Raw genomic sequence first — 13,382 nt, forward strand, 5'->3', positions numbered from 1 at the left:
AGCCTTTGTCAGCATTCATTTTTATTCTTACTGGACACCATTCTCCTATAGACTTCCTCTGGCTCCACAGTATTAGAAGTTCAATAATTCTATTAATCTAATATTGTTTTGACAATTCCCCTGTTGATATGCCTTCAACTTGCAGTTCTACAATCTTGCAGTTTTGTCACAAATGGTATCACAGCATCTGTGTCTCAATGTTTAAATTCTTTTTCAAGACCACTGTCTGTCACGTCAATTTGGTACCTCTCGAAAAAACTCCATTCACTATCCTCTTTTTAAGTTTCTGCACTTACTTTTGACAGGCCATTGGCTGGCACAGATTTGCTATCTATCCCAAATATTTCATCAGTATCTTGAACTTCTTTGGTAATGCTAGTTATTTCTAGCCTTTGCATTTTACGTTGAGCAAAACTGGCAGAATAAATCCTCACACAGGAAAGGGGGAACTAAGATGCTGATACGGCTTTTTTTCCCCTCTCATACTAACTAATACCATGCACTCTTGTCATATTCAGCTGTAGGCTTCCTTGGTTAAAAGTGAACTACCGTGAATCTCCGCATGTCAACGTGGAGAAAGCACCGATGTACCACAAATCTTGAGTTACTTATGACAGACTTAACTATCAGAATTGCTATCAGTTCAATTTCTTCTTATTATTTTTTCTCATGTTACTTTTTTTTTCCTGCAAATTTTCTTGGTGCTTTTGGTTCCCCTGCACCAAAATCTGAGCATCAGTTTTGCCTGTGATCATTTTTATGTTAAATCTTCTGTACCTTCCATCATGTTAGCAAGATGGATGTCCAAATTCCATGTCAAAACATTAATTCAGAAAATTAAAGTTCTTTTATTGTTCTCTTTAAGTAGTAATAGTTTTATGCATATTCTGGGTTCCAATATCAGGTACAATTTTAGCAATACATATTTCATAGCAGGAAGACTGATATGAGGGCATTGTTTAATAAATATTGAGAACATCATTAAAGACCTTCCAACAGCCTTCTGAATCAATACTTATATTATACCATATCCAGCTTTTATCATGTTAGTTATTTTTACCACCTGCAGAAATGCCTCAAGTGCCTTCCTGCTTTAAATATGTTTATGCTCACAAAATCCAAACAGTAAGAAAAACCAGGGTAATTATAAAGGCAGTGGAACTAAGTGGCAAAGCTCCAATATGCAACAGAATAGAGCCTAAATGATTTCCCTGAAGTCACAAAATAGCTTGAAGCAGAGGTAACAAAACATGTCTAAACTAAACCACCGAACATCAAGCATCCTATATACTTTTCTTTTCCAGTTCTGACATTTTGCATATACTTTTTTAGAACACGAACAGTTCCACTTGTTAGAAGCAATCTTGAGTGGTATCTTAAGAGAAACATACCTAGAAGTATACAGTCTTTCAATTATTACTTACGGAAGCGAAGTTTTAATTTCAGATGCTGGTCTTCCACAGTACTTACCCGTGCAAAGTCAAATGCGTATCTATAAATAAGTTTAAAATTGGTAGGCTCATTTAACAAAGATCTCAAGTAATCCAGAGAATTTCTCAATTTTTCTGTAGTATCACATCTACAACAAAAGCACAAAGTGAATTTAGAGTCTGTGTTCTTACACAGATGTCTGATGTTTTACAAAAGAACCTCTAACATGTATCCCCATCAATCTGTTCAAAATACATCACTCTGTACAAAGGCACAGTTTTGAGTTTGCCTGCATGAAATGCTTTGATTAAACCCACAGTGTGAAACAGATTTAGATAAAATAGCAAAGTCTTACACTGGTACTCTGATAAAAATTTGTTTGGCTTTGTAGAAAATGCACTCTCCGACAGATTAAACTAAGAGCTTGTCTACACACGGCAAACAACCAGCAAATCACACCAGTGAAACAATACTTCTATAGTTTTGCTGAAACTATAGAACTTCCTACACAGTTTTAGTGATTTTGTTCTGGAAGGTAAGTCAAAACACAGTTCTCTCTCCAACTGTCTATGAAACATGATTATTCAACTACATTTATGTTAACTATGCCATGAAGATAAGCTCTCAACTGGAGAAAGAAACTCTTAGAAAGAACATGACAATACAGAGTCACAGAAAGGGTTTGTACTATTTAGCATTTTAAACTACACATGCTCTAACAGCGTATCAATATCTAATAGATAGGTCCAATCCAGTGACAAAGATAGATGTTCCTGGGGACAGAAACAATGCCAAACCTCATGACGTTCCTGTTTTCTTGAGACAGCAGACATTGTAATACAACTGTATTTAAATGTGCAGCTGTCAGGTTTCAAGTTGCCTCTAAGTGGCCATATTACCATAAATGGGACCAAAAACGTATGGCTTCTACTCCACAGTAGAGCTCTCTGATGTTTTGACTTATAACACCTAAAGCAAAGTGTGTTTTTTTTCCAGAAGACTGGGTTTACTATAACAAACTTAAGAGGTTTTTCAAAGCACTCACTGTAGTGATGTCATTCCTTTTAACCATTCTTGTAAAGTAAAGTAGCCCATGTTTTGTGCATCCAACTTCCATGCTAGTACAAGCATAACTACCTGTTTTAAAGAGGGGAAAAAAATGAAGACTGTAAAGAATTAACAAAAGGATCCACACATTTTTCAAATAACTACTGTTTAGCAGGCTATAAATGCTTTACTCGTATAAATGGGATGTTCAGATATTTGCTACGCTATTTTAAAAGTTAAAAAAATGGAAAGTGACAAACCTGTACATAATCCAAACAAAGAGAAGATACCAGCGCAAAGATAGAGAGTGAACATCCACCCAACTTACCAGTAGCCACCTTACTTCAAGGGAGCACACACAGTCATCTAGTGAGCAGTGCAATGAGGAAGATGAGTTGGTGCAAAAGCTACAGAAATGGTTTCCCAAAACAACTACAGAATTATACAAAACTATATATACATACACAGATCTGTATATGTACAAAACTATATACCAAACTGATGACAAGTTACATTTGACACCTGTTAAACTCTCATCTAGATGAACATCAGTTGCAATCCATTACCTCTGTGAAATCCAATTATTCTAAAGCTAATAATGATCCTACCTGAATCCAGCTACCCCAGGGTACCGTCAGCCTACCTAATTTTGCAGGTCTGAACATGTAGTGTAATTCAAGTGGATGTAAAGTAAAGCTAGGTGAACGAACATTAACACACATCAAAACAGAGGCTGATATATAAATAGTTCAGTTTTGCCCAAAAGGAAACAGAGTCCTTTTCACATCTCACACAGAAGACTGAAGCAATAAAGAATGTAGATAAAGTGATAACATAAGATTACTATCTTATTCAGGAACTTAAGAAACCACTTTTGATATATACATGGAAAAACTTGCAGGACAACTGACCCTGCAGATCAGAAATAAAAATTAATCAAGTCAACTAAATTTGCAACTCAGCCATTGACTAGCTAATGTTAGTGCAGCTCTATACAGTTTTCAATGCGAAATCAGAACACCTACTTACACACCCAATTGTCTGCATAAATCTTGAGGGTTTATTATAACTCCAAAATTAGCAAATTACATCTTCTATTTCCAGTAAATCTTTCAAAACCACAATTCTCATTTTACTTAGTCAGAGATGATCCTTTATGAACCCCGCAACAGATGCGACTTGCATATACATTTAAAGAACAAAAATTAGGACTAGGAAAAAGCCTGTAAAAGGTACAACTACTCCTTTTTAAATTTTATTTACTTCTATATATACATACATATATATAATATCATATAGATTCATTATTTGTGTTTTGAAATGGCATTATGGGAGTGCTAATACTGCTTACAATATTTGAAATCCCGTTCTCTCCTAGGAAACCCGAAGAAAACAGCACTTTCTAGTTTTGTAGTTGCTACATTAAATCTCCAGTGTTGTCTCATTGTTTTAGAAAAGATAACCAGCAGCTTGCCTTTTTTTTTGCCTTTTTTTTTTTTAAAAATCTCTTTTTTGTGGGGGTGGGAAAGTGAAAGAGAAGAGGTGGTAACAAAGACAATGAGTTTTACATGTTGACAGTCTGAGGTTTAAAATAAAGGTATTTTTTTTTTCCAAATGTGTATATAAACCTCCCTGGTTTAAATTTAATTTTTTTAAACACTCTCGAGATTTTTTTAATTCTTGACAGAAAAATAAGATATAGAAGACTGGCTCATGTACGTCATAACAGATTAGGCATATTTTGAATGGACTTTGAACTTACATTTTCTGGTTCAACTCCAATGTCTTCACAAAATTTCTCCATACCTTCTGGCCCTACAATGTCATCAGTGCCTGCAAGCAAAATGCATTTTACTTATCTCTGAAAATTAAAATAGTCTGACCTTTACAGCACAAGAGAAAGTGCAATCTCCCAGTACAACCTGAACTTCCATACAGTTTTTCCTTTGTTTGTTTTAACATGCAATAAATATTTCCACACTTAGTACGAGACTTGGATAGGATACGCTTAAATCTTTATCTCACCTTTGGAAACAGAGACATAAAAATTGTAAACCAACTTTTCATTCCTGACAATATCCTTTATGCTACCCATTGAGATAATCTTGGAAGAGTAAATTAGTAAGATCTTTAAGAATGCACTTAAGACTAGCAGAACATCCACATAATATTACCACAGTTAAATGTGTGGATGATAGATAGTGGATTTCTTGGCTTGAATCTCTACTGTTACCGTAAGATCATATTGCATAAAAATGTGATGCAGGACAGTATTACCAGAATCGCTTTCCTTATTATCTCATATACTATCTTTATATAATGTTATCTACAAAAAAGAGCCTAAAATAAGAATCTCATGCTCCTGTTTATTCATATTACTATACTATGGCCACACATTAACTGAATTTTAGTAACTGTAGGGGGACGGAAGACATGAATTACAGCTATTTCTTTACTGACTTAAAAGGAAAAAGAGATTCAAAATACAGATGCTTTTAAAATGCACTACTATTAAAACATGCTATTAAATCACAATATTTGTAACTTCTACAATACTCTATTGCAAAAATTATATAGGCATTAAGAATTGTACTGTACAATTTTGGGGTTTTTTAATAGATTTTAAGTATTTGGACTATTTTGTTAGAATTATTTTACTCATGTTCAAAAGGGCTCATTTGGGAAAAAAAACACTAGAGGCTGAAATGCCTACTTTCATCCAACACAAAGATCACACGTGCAAGAAAAAGAGGTTTTATAAAGGGAAGATCCATCCAAGTTTTATTACTAGGTGACCTACTATTCTAGAAATAACAAGGTTTAATTATATCTTTTCCCATCTTCTCATGGCATCCTCTCAGAGTTCAGAGTCTACACAACAGTCTTTAAAAAGACCCATTCTATAATGTAAAGACACACTAGTAAAAAAACCAAATGCAGTGTCAACTGTCTGCATATATAAAAACGACTTAGGAGGTAAAGCAAGAACACAAAAGAGATTATTCTTTGAAAATTAATTTTTTAGAATGTTAATACTGTAAACAGAATCATACTCTCCGCTTTTCTCTGTTATATCTTGGTGTTTGCATCCAATGGAAACCCAAAAGTTATTTCATATACAGCCTTCCTTTCATCCCTTCTTTCCATGAAAGTCTTGACAAGAATGAGTTACCTCTGTTGCTAGAGTAAAAAAATAAATCAAGCTGGTCAGAAATGCAGAGAATCTAACAGGTTAGATTTGGCTTGAATTTGTCCGAATCTCCTCTCACAGACTGCCACAGACAGGTGAGATCTCAAAGTATTTAATCTAGCTTATATAATTTTATTAGAAGAAAAAAATATTTTACTACATCAAATTAAGTCACTTTTCATTATGCAAAAGAAGTAGACAAAACAGAACAAGTTGTGAGCAATGTTATCCAAGACAGCATAAGATGACCTTATTTTCTTTGTCAATCACCTATTTAATTTCCTTTTGGTCTTTACAGTCATGAGATCATTCTTCCCCATACTTCAAGTTCACCCCTTCAGAAAACCACATGTAAAAAAATGAATATAGTGATCAAATTCACTATTAAAGAATCATCTTTTGTGACTGCAGATCATAACTGACAATTCTAGAAGTAATGCCTGAAAAGAGTTCTCATACACGAGGGCAAGAATAAAAAATTCAGTCTACCTTCCCTATACCTTATGACGGAAAACGATACAAAGACAGGACTAGAATGGCATACTTGAATTTATTAACTTCTTTGCTTGAAACCTTAAGAACCAGATTCAGCAGAAACAAAACTGATGTTACTACCTCCCCTATCTTTTTTTTTTTTTTTAAAGACACACTTCTCCTGAAGCGTAATTCTGTACTATTCAGCACTAACATGGCAGATGACAGAACTTCTAAAGCCAGAGAGGTAACAGCATTTTGGGCAGAAGTACAGTTTTAACTATAGATTTGAATAGTAAAGTATACATGTTCTGAAATATTTTAGGTTACACACCTTCTGTATTCTTTTTATAGAATAGAGACAAAGACAAAACTGCCCTTTGAACTTTTCAACTTCACACTACACAGAACATAAGAAAAGCTTCTTTAAGACTTTTACAAAAAAGCCTCTACATTCAGATTAGAAAAGCCCAGTTAATGCAATTTTTATATTCCAAGGTAGATTAAACTGTTATTAGGAGGAAATTTTCATTTCACCCTTACCTGCATATTCATAGAACCATTCTAAGCATCTCTTACTTGAAAAGATTTCTTCCTCTGCTTTTATTCTAGTCGAATCATATTTTCTATACATACTTAAAGAAAGAGAAACAAGTAATTAATTCATCAATTTTTTTAAAGCAATATTTTAGTCAACAGCCACCATAAGCAGTAACGTTGTTCCTTTCATGAACCAGTTTACCCAACATTCTGTCCTCATATCCAGTCATCTGGGACACTGCATAACAGACTAAGAATCACTGAATCTAAATACTGCGTTGCTCAGTCTGTCACACTTCAACTGATTCACAGTTGTTTTTCATGTATGTAAACTTTCCTTACAACAAATACAGACCAGTTCAAATTCAATCCCAAACTGCTCTGTGGAAGTTCAAGCAAGACTTTTGCACACCACAATCAACTGATGGGCTGCAACTTGGCTGTGGGTCTAAACCCAAAGTAATTCCATGTCACCGTCAACACAGGTCCTACCTGTAGGTGCACACATACTTCATGCACTTTGAATTATTAACTAAGGAGAACTGCACATACTCTTTTTGCCTCCTCAAAAAAAATCCTATAGAAGGCATAAAGGCCAAAACAGACATGACCCACACTCACATTATTCTAAAGCCAGTAAGTTGTAACACAAAAGAACCACAGAGGACAGGTTACAAGTCCGCATGGACAACAACTCAAAGAATCTCATTCATCATGGGGTAAATAGTTACCTGAAAAGTTACATCCATAGTGCCTCTTCCCCCCAGATTTGACTGGCAAGGTAATGCTCTCCTTCGACAAGGGGCATAAGGAATTTTAACTACATTCAGGAAACAACACAGAAATACCAGTCTCCTGAATTTAGTATCTGAAACACCTAAAGCACGGTAAGCATAGCAGAAGTTGATGAGCTCCTCTACCCTGTGTAGACTTTTCTGAAATAGAGACAATACCACTTGTGCCTGTTCAAGGAAAGAGATTCAGCAGTCCAAGTAGTTGTTCACTGCTGCATATGCATTCTCTGATCCATTTCCACCACTCTGCAGTAGCTTGGGCTCATAAAGGCTGAAAAGAGCTGAGCAACAAATGGCTTAGACTAGAGGAGGTAGCCAAAAAAGACTCTCTAAGTGTTCCAAGTATGCAGCCCTTCCTCTTACACTGTCAAACCCTGCTGGACGAGGACCACAAAGTGCCTAACTGGTTCGAGGAGAATTCTGAAACAACCTGATTAAATTAATCTGGAGTTGATTTCATCCCCATTTTGTACTGCTAGAAAGACATGTAAAAGATGTCTATACTTACAAGCTCTGAGTACACTGATCCCACTATTCTCCACCTAGCTCAGCTATCAGCTATGAGGAACTGTAGCTAGATGTTAACGGCACATAGATCATTCTGACAGTAATTCAAAGAACTACTTCATGTTTATTGTCATAGTTCCTTTAAAGCAACTAATCATTAGAAAAGTAATACTAGTCAGAGCAAAATGATAAATTGCTAATTGGAAGACAAATACAAATGAGGCTTTTTCAAGATGGAAAGAAAAATTAACATTGTACTGAAACCCAGTGATCTGCAACAAACTGAAACACTGCAGAATAACACCAGCCATACATGTCTCAGAAACACATATATTCATATACCCACAATTTGTCAGTTTTTTTTTTTTCATTTTCAGTTTGAAAAACTTTTTTCTATTTGAATTACCTACTTTATACAAGCTTTACTGAAGTTGCAAAGGAACAGGCTGACTGCACTGCCCAGTAAGTAAACAACTAAGCCAGAAGGTATAAGTTAAGAATTGGAATAATTATTTTTAAAAAACAATCCTGATAACTTAACATTCTCATACTTGCAGAATGAACTGGGATTATGAAAGACATAGCCAGTATTTTTTAGGCTATTCCAGATTCAGAGGAATCAAAAAAATGTCTTGAGACAAAGAAAGGAGGCACTCTGCCACTTTGGCAAAAGTCTCAATTATTCAGTATGCCCTTTTTTGAAGCAAACAAACATGACAAACACCAACTGGAATACCAAGTTGAAAATTGATTGTAGCAGGAGCTAGTCAACATCTTCATTCTATTCTATTATATTTATTCAAGAAGCACTGCTGTAAGAGCATTGCTGGGACCTAGAACATGCAAAGCTAGTGTGGTTCCCAAAGACAGACAATCACCACAGGACTCAATGTTTTTTCTTATCAAGGCATCATAACAAAGTGCCTGCTTGTTCACATAACTTATCAACACATTAGTTGTCAGTATGTGAACAGTGGATTTGGGAAGGAACTGTCAAGAAATAAGTTTAGTGACAGAGCTCTAGGTCATCCAGCTATCTCAGGAAAAGGATTCCTGCACCTACAAGTGGCAGAGCTAAATACTGTGACCTGAACCAAGACACCAATGACAGCAGTACGTGTAAGAGGAATGGTGAACAAGAACAGGAAAAGAAAAACCAAACAGCTCTTTTTATACATTCACTGCATCTACACAGAGCAAGTTTTCATAGGACTGACATGGGACTGAAAGTCATTTGTTATGCTTAAGGCTAAGGTCATTGTTTAGGCACCGCAGGAAACAACAATATTCATTACTAAGTCCACAGGCCCAACATGCAGCCAAGTAACTCCAAGCAAAACACTCTGGCCTCAAACTTATCATTGTTCAAAAAGCTCATTATCTGACCACTGGAGTTTGATTTTTGAGAAAACAGAACTGATTACAGATCTTCCGACCTGTGCCAGCAAGAGAAATTACTTCACAAATTCAGAAAATAAAAATCAGAAAGGATATAATCTTGAGTTATCGCAGTCTCTGCTACAAGCTAATCAGCCAGACATTCATTAAAAGTGCAGGTGGCACCATACCACATTTGTAATGAAAACAGACTACGCATGGCCAGAAGCACAAAACCTTGCAACAAAAATGGCTGGATGAATCTCAGATGTCTTTCTCTCAACCTAAAGGAACTAACAGCAGATCACATAGTCTGCAAGACAAGCAAAAGGAACATGACAGAAACAAGTAACATCAATCCAGACTCAGTATTAGTGATCTCTCATGTATAAAGATGAACCCATTCTCTCCCTGCCTACTCCAAACACAAAGTGAGTTTCGCCCCGAGTCTAGCCAAACCACCTAGTTCTATTAGCCAGAGACTCCTTATCCCTGAAGAGTTTAGTGAGATGAGCAGGGAGATACAAGCAAGTAAGCCGACCAGTATCTGAGATTACAGCATAGGACAACTCGGTTCATTTATCACAGCAAGCCCAACCTGGTAGCACAGGGTAAAGGTGATTTCAAAGACTCTGTTCTCTGAACTATCATTAATACAGATTTGATTGTCCCAAGAACCGTACGTGCAGAGGAGAAAAACACAAACTGCCAGAATCGTCTGGCATCCATTTTCTATCTTAGAATATTTCTCGTATCTTTGGAATTTCTCTGTACATACTGCAAGATGATGTGTGCCTTGTCTTTGTGCTAAGGACAGCATCTCTTGCTACACAGACAAACACCAACTGCCAGAGTGCACAGGGTAGGTAACGGAATATTTTGGGAGCACCAAACATCTACGGAACAGATCCAAGTTTCAAACAGCAAGTCCTCAATGGCTCACAGCTTCCTCAAGATGACCAGCACCAGTACTTTCAAATACATGCACAACCATTATGCTGACCACGTTACAGCTTGGCAATTTGCTTATGCATTGATGGTCCGTAAGAGGAAACTGCGGTGCTTCAGTAACATATCAGAAGTGAAAGAAGATATTGTTCAAAGTCTGGAGAAGACAAAAAAAAAGGGGGGGGGGGGGGGGGGGGAAAAAAAGAGAGACAGAAATATACTGGATACTTTCAGTACCAGAATTTGTACCACTGTCAGAACATGCTGATACTGGAACAGGATTGCTAAAGGGTGTTTTCTCCATCATCAGAGCTAGAAAGATGCACACAGAACTTTTACCCAGAGCGTCTGCTATACCTATCGCTACTGGACAACAGCAAACATGGAGCCTTTGTGTTTAGAATTAGCCTTCCATTTCTGAACCTTGGCATGCTGCCCATCAGGAACAGCAAGGGGAAAAAAATTACCTATGGGCAAAGAGTATATATTTGTTTTTCAGATGAGATACACATATAGATACAAGGACTCAGGAAAATCTTCGCTTGAAAAATAGTAGTTTTTATTAGTTTAGCATGACACTGTCAGGGTCAGGACAGTGACAGCAGACTTCAAAAAATGTTTCTTTATATTATAACCAATATCCCCTTAAGGAGCATCTAGCTTTTTCCTTTTTATTATCTAACAGCCATTTTAATAACTAGAGAGAGAAAAGAATGTGGGACAGGGCAGGGAAAAAGCAACATGAAATTAACCTGCCTACATTTTATAAAAGCAGTATCAACTACTTAATCACATCTAAATGAAGTTGTTTTCTCAGACATGCTTGCATCTCCATCATGACCTAATAGCTGACTCGTAACTTCCATTTTTAAACTTATCTTTGAAATATTCTTATGAGCTAGGGAATTGCAATATCGCTGCAGTAACGATGAGACAATGTAGTTTATAATTGGAAGTCCTATAGGTAGATGTAAACAAACTAATTAGAAAAACTGAGTGTCTAGGCCTTTCATGTTTCTTTAAATATACGATCACCCATATCTTTTCCAGATTATTTTCCTCTGTTTGTAACTCATTTGATGGGAAAGCAAAAGCACGAATATTCCATCCAGCTATTATGGGGTGACTAGGTAAGTCATTGTAAGAGCACATGGTCGCTGTCAGCAAAAAGAACAAGGTCATTGTAATTTTCTTCAGTCTACTGCAGTCTTCAAAGCTGAGTAGATATCCCTGCTCTGAGCATGCTTCAACTGTACTGGAATTTGTTAGAGCTCCACCTACCACAGCAGCAACTCTGGGCTGTGTGGCTCCACAACATTCCAACTGAGATCAGTGAAAGCATGGAGTTTAGGTCACACAAAACATTTTCTTGATTGTGGAAGCTGGTAATAGCTCATTTAAGGGAGGGGCGGGGAGAAACAAATAAAAAAAAGGTACAGATTATTACAGTAAGTCAAAAGTTAGCCCCTCATGACATTTACAGCCTGCTCATTTTAGATGGTCAGTGTTTACTGAATGAAAACACTACGAAATTTACCAACAGTAGTTTTGTTTCTATGCAACCAGAACTTATTCAAAACCTTTACCTCATTTTGTTTGAGCTTCAAACTGAGTAACTAATTGTTTTCAGATTATTTATATTTTGAAAGATGCAAACTTTTGACTGAAGATGATGCGCCCCTACTACTTCCATTAATTCTAATTAATTAATTTAAAATTTTGGCTGAGCATTTTCATCAGTGCAGCACAACTAAAGTATTTTTATAAAGCCTTACCTATTCATTCACAATTATGATTCCAGCAAGTTTCATAAATACTGTAGTAGAAACAAGGCGGGGAAGGAGGAAGAGAAATGTTTTATGATTTGTAAAGCACGACAAAGACTGTCTAAAGCAACCCTCAGGGCCAATTTACTTGACTGGTAAGTTTTATGAATTAATGTGCCTTATCTCTCCCTGTTTAAAGACTTAAAATCATCTCTAAACTTTTAAATTAATGTTTTGAACTTCACTAGGCTTACTTAAGCAGCAGTATGTGTAACTGCATACATGCTGACAGTCACATGTCCAGTTTAAGTCTCTTCAGAACTACTGAGTTCACTTAAAAGGTGCAGAAACAGGGAAAATTATACCTGTGTGCACTGAAAACCTTTACTTCAAGGAATAAGGTCTAGACATCTCTGACAGTTGGTAACACAGGCTGTCTGCATGGGGTAGGACCAAACCAGTTAGTAAATAACAAGAGAACGAAAAAAAAACCTCAACACTAAAGGTTTTGATAACTTCCAAGGTTAGTACACTCCCATTTTAATTTCCCATGTTAATAAGAGTGTGTTCACTGTGTTTACAAAATTTACGTTTTTCCACTATAGAGTATGAAGCTTATTACTGATTAAAGCAAAACCTGTTTTTCATGTGAATAGGCCCTTATGTGGTCCACACACACATTCAGGATAAATTAAGACTCTAGATCTAATTGCCTGAAAACATAACTTTCAGTGAAGCAGGTAAATATTCCTAGTTTCAATCCTTCTAAGGTCCAAATATCCATTACTAAGATTTTTGCCCTCAGCATGACTCTGGAAAAAGGAGTAGTATCATTTTTTAAATGAAACTTTCAGAAAGAAGAGAAGACACTACGTTATACAGCTCATTTTTCCCTAAGGAAAAAGTCAGTATTTGGCAAGAGATTGTGTAACAGACACACAGCATTAGATGGTTACCCAGTGAGGACTATAGTCTTACCTAGCAAGTATCTTTATATGAAACTTGCTTTACCTTTCCTAAGACCCTTAACACAGTGATGGAAGATCAATGAACAGAAAATGTATTTTTAACTCTGATTTGAGAATACCCCATACTGTGAGAGCTGTAAGTAAATAAAGTCAAGACTCTGATATTGAGAGGAAAATACAAACTAAGTCTTCAAGTCATTATGTTCCGGTGAGCATGTGCTAAACTGTTTACCTCCAATAGCTATTCTTCAAGACAAGATAAATCTTACTGTGATCCAGAAATGAATATACCGAGTTCTTTTCACTATACATCATCTGGTATAAAAATTCCCTCCTGCTG

At 36.2% G+C, this 13,382-nt stretch overlaps 1 protein-coding gene across 2 annotated transcripts in view; it reads right to left on the reverse strand.

The window, feature by feature from the left end:
* The window catches only part of DCUN1D4 (DCN1, defective in cullin neddylation 1, domain containing 4), a 28,799-nt gene that overhangs the window by 3,742 nt on the left and 11,675 nt on the right, over positions 1-13,382 (reverse strand). For both annotated transcript variants that reach the window (XM_009696545.1, XM_009696544.1), the window contains exons 4-7: positions 6,686-6,777; positions 4,241-4,311; positions 2,477-2,568; positions 1,471-1,579 (exon numbers count right to left, since the gene is read on the reverse strand). In XM_009696545.1, the coding sequence (XP_009694847.1) occupies positions 1,471-1,579; positions 2,477-2,568; positions 4,241-4,311; positions 6,686-6,777 (364 nt within the window). The remainder of the gene's footprint in view (positions 1-1,470; positions 1,580-2,476; positions 2,569-4,240; positions 4,312-6,685; positions 6,778-13,382) is intronic.

This window comes from Cariama cristata, unplaced genomic scaffold (assembly GCF_000690535.1).
Source record: "Cariama cristata isolate BGI_N322 unplaced genomic scaffold, ASM69053v1 scaffold16903, whole genome shotgun sequence".
NCBI classification, from domain to species: Eukaryota; Metazoa; Chordata; class Aves; order Cariamiformes; family Cariamidae; genus Cariama; species Cariama cristata.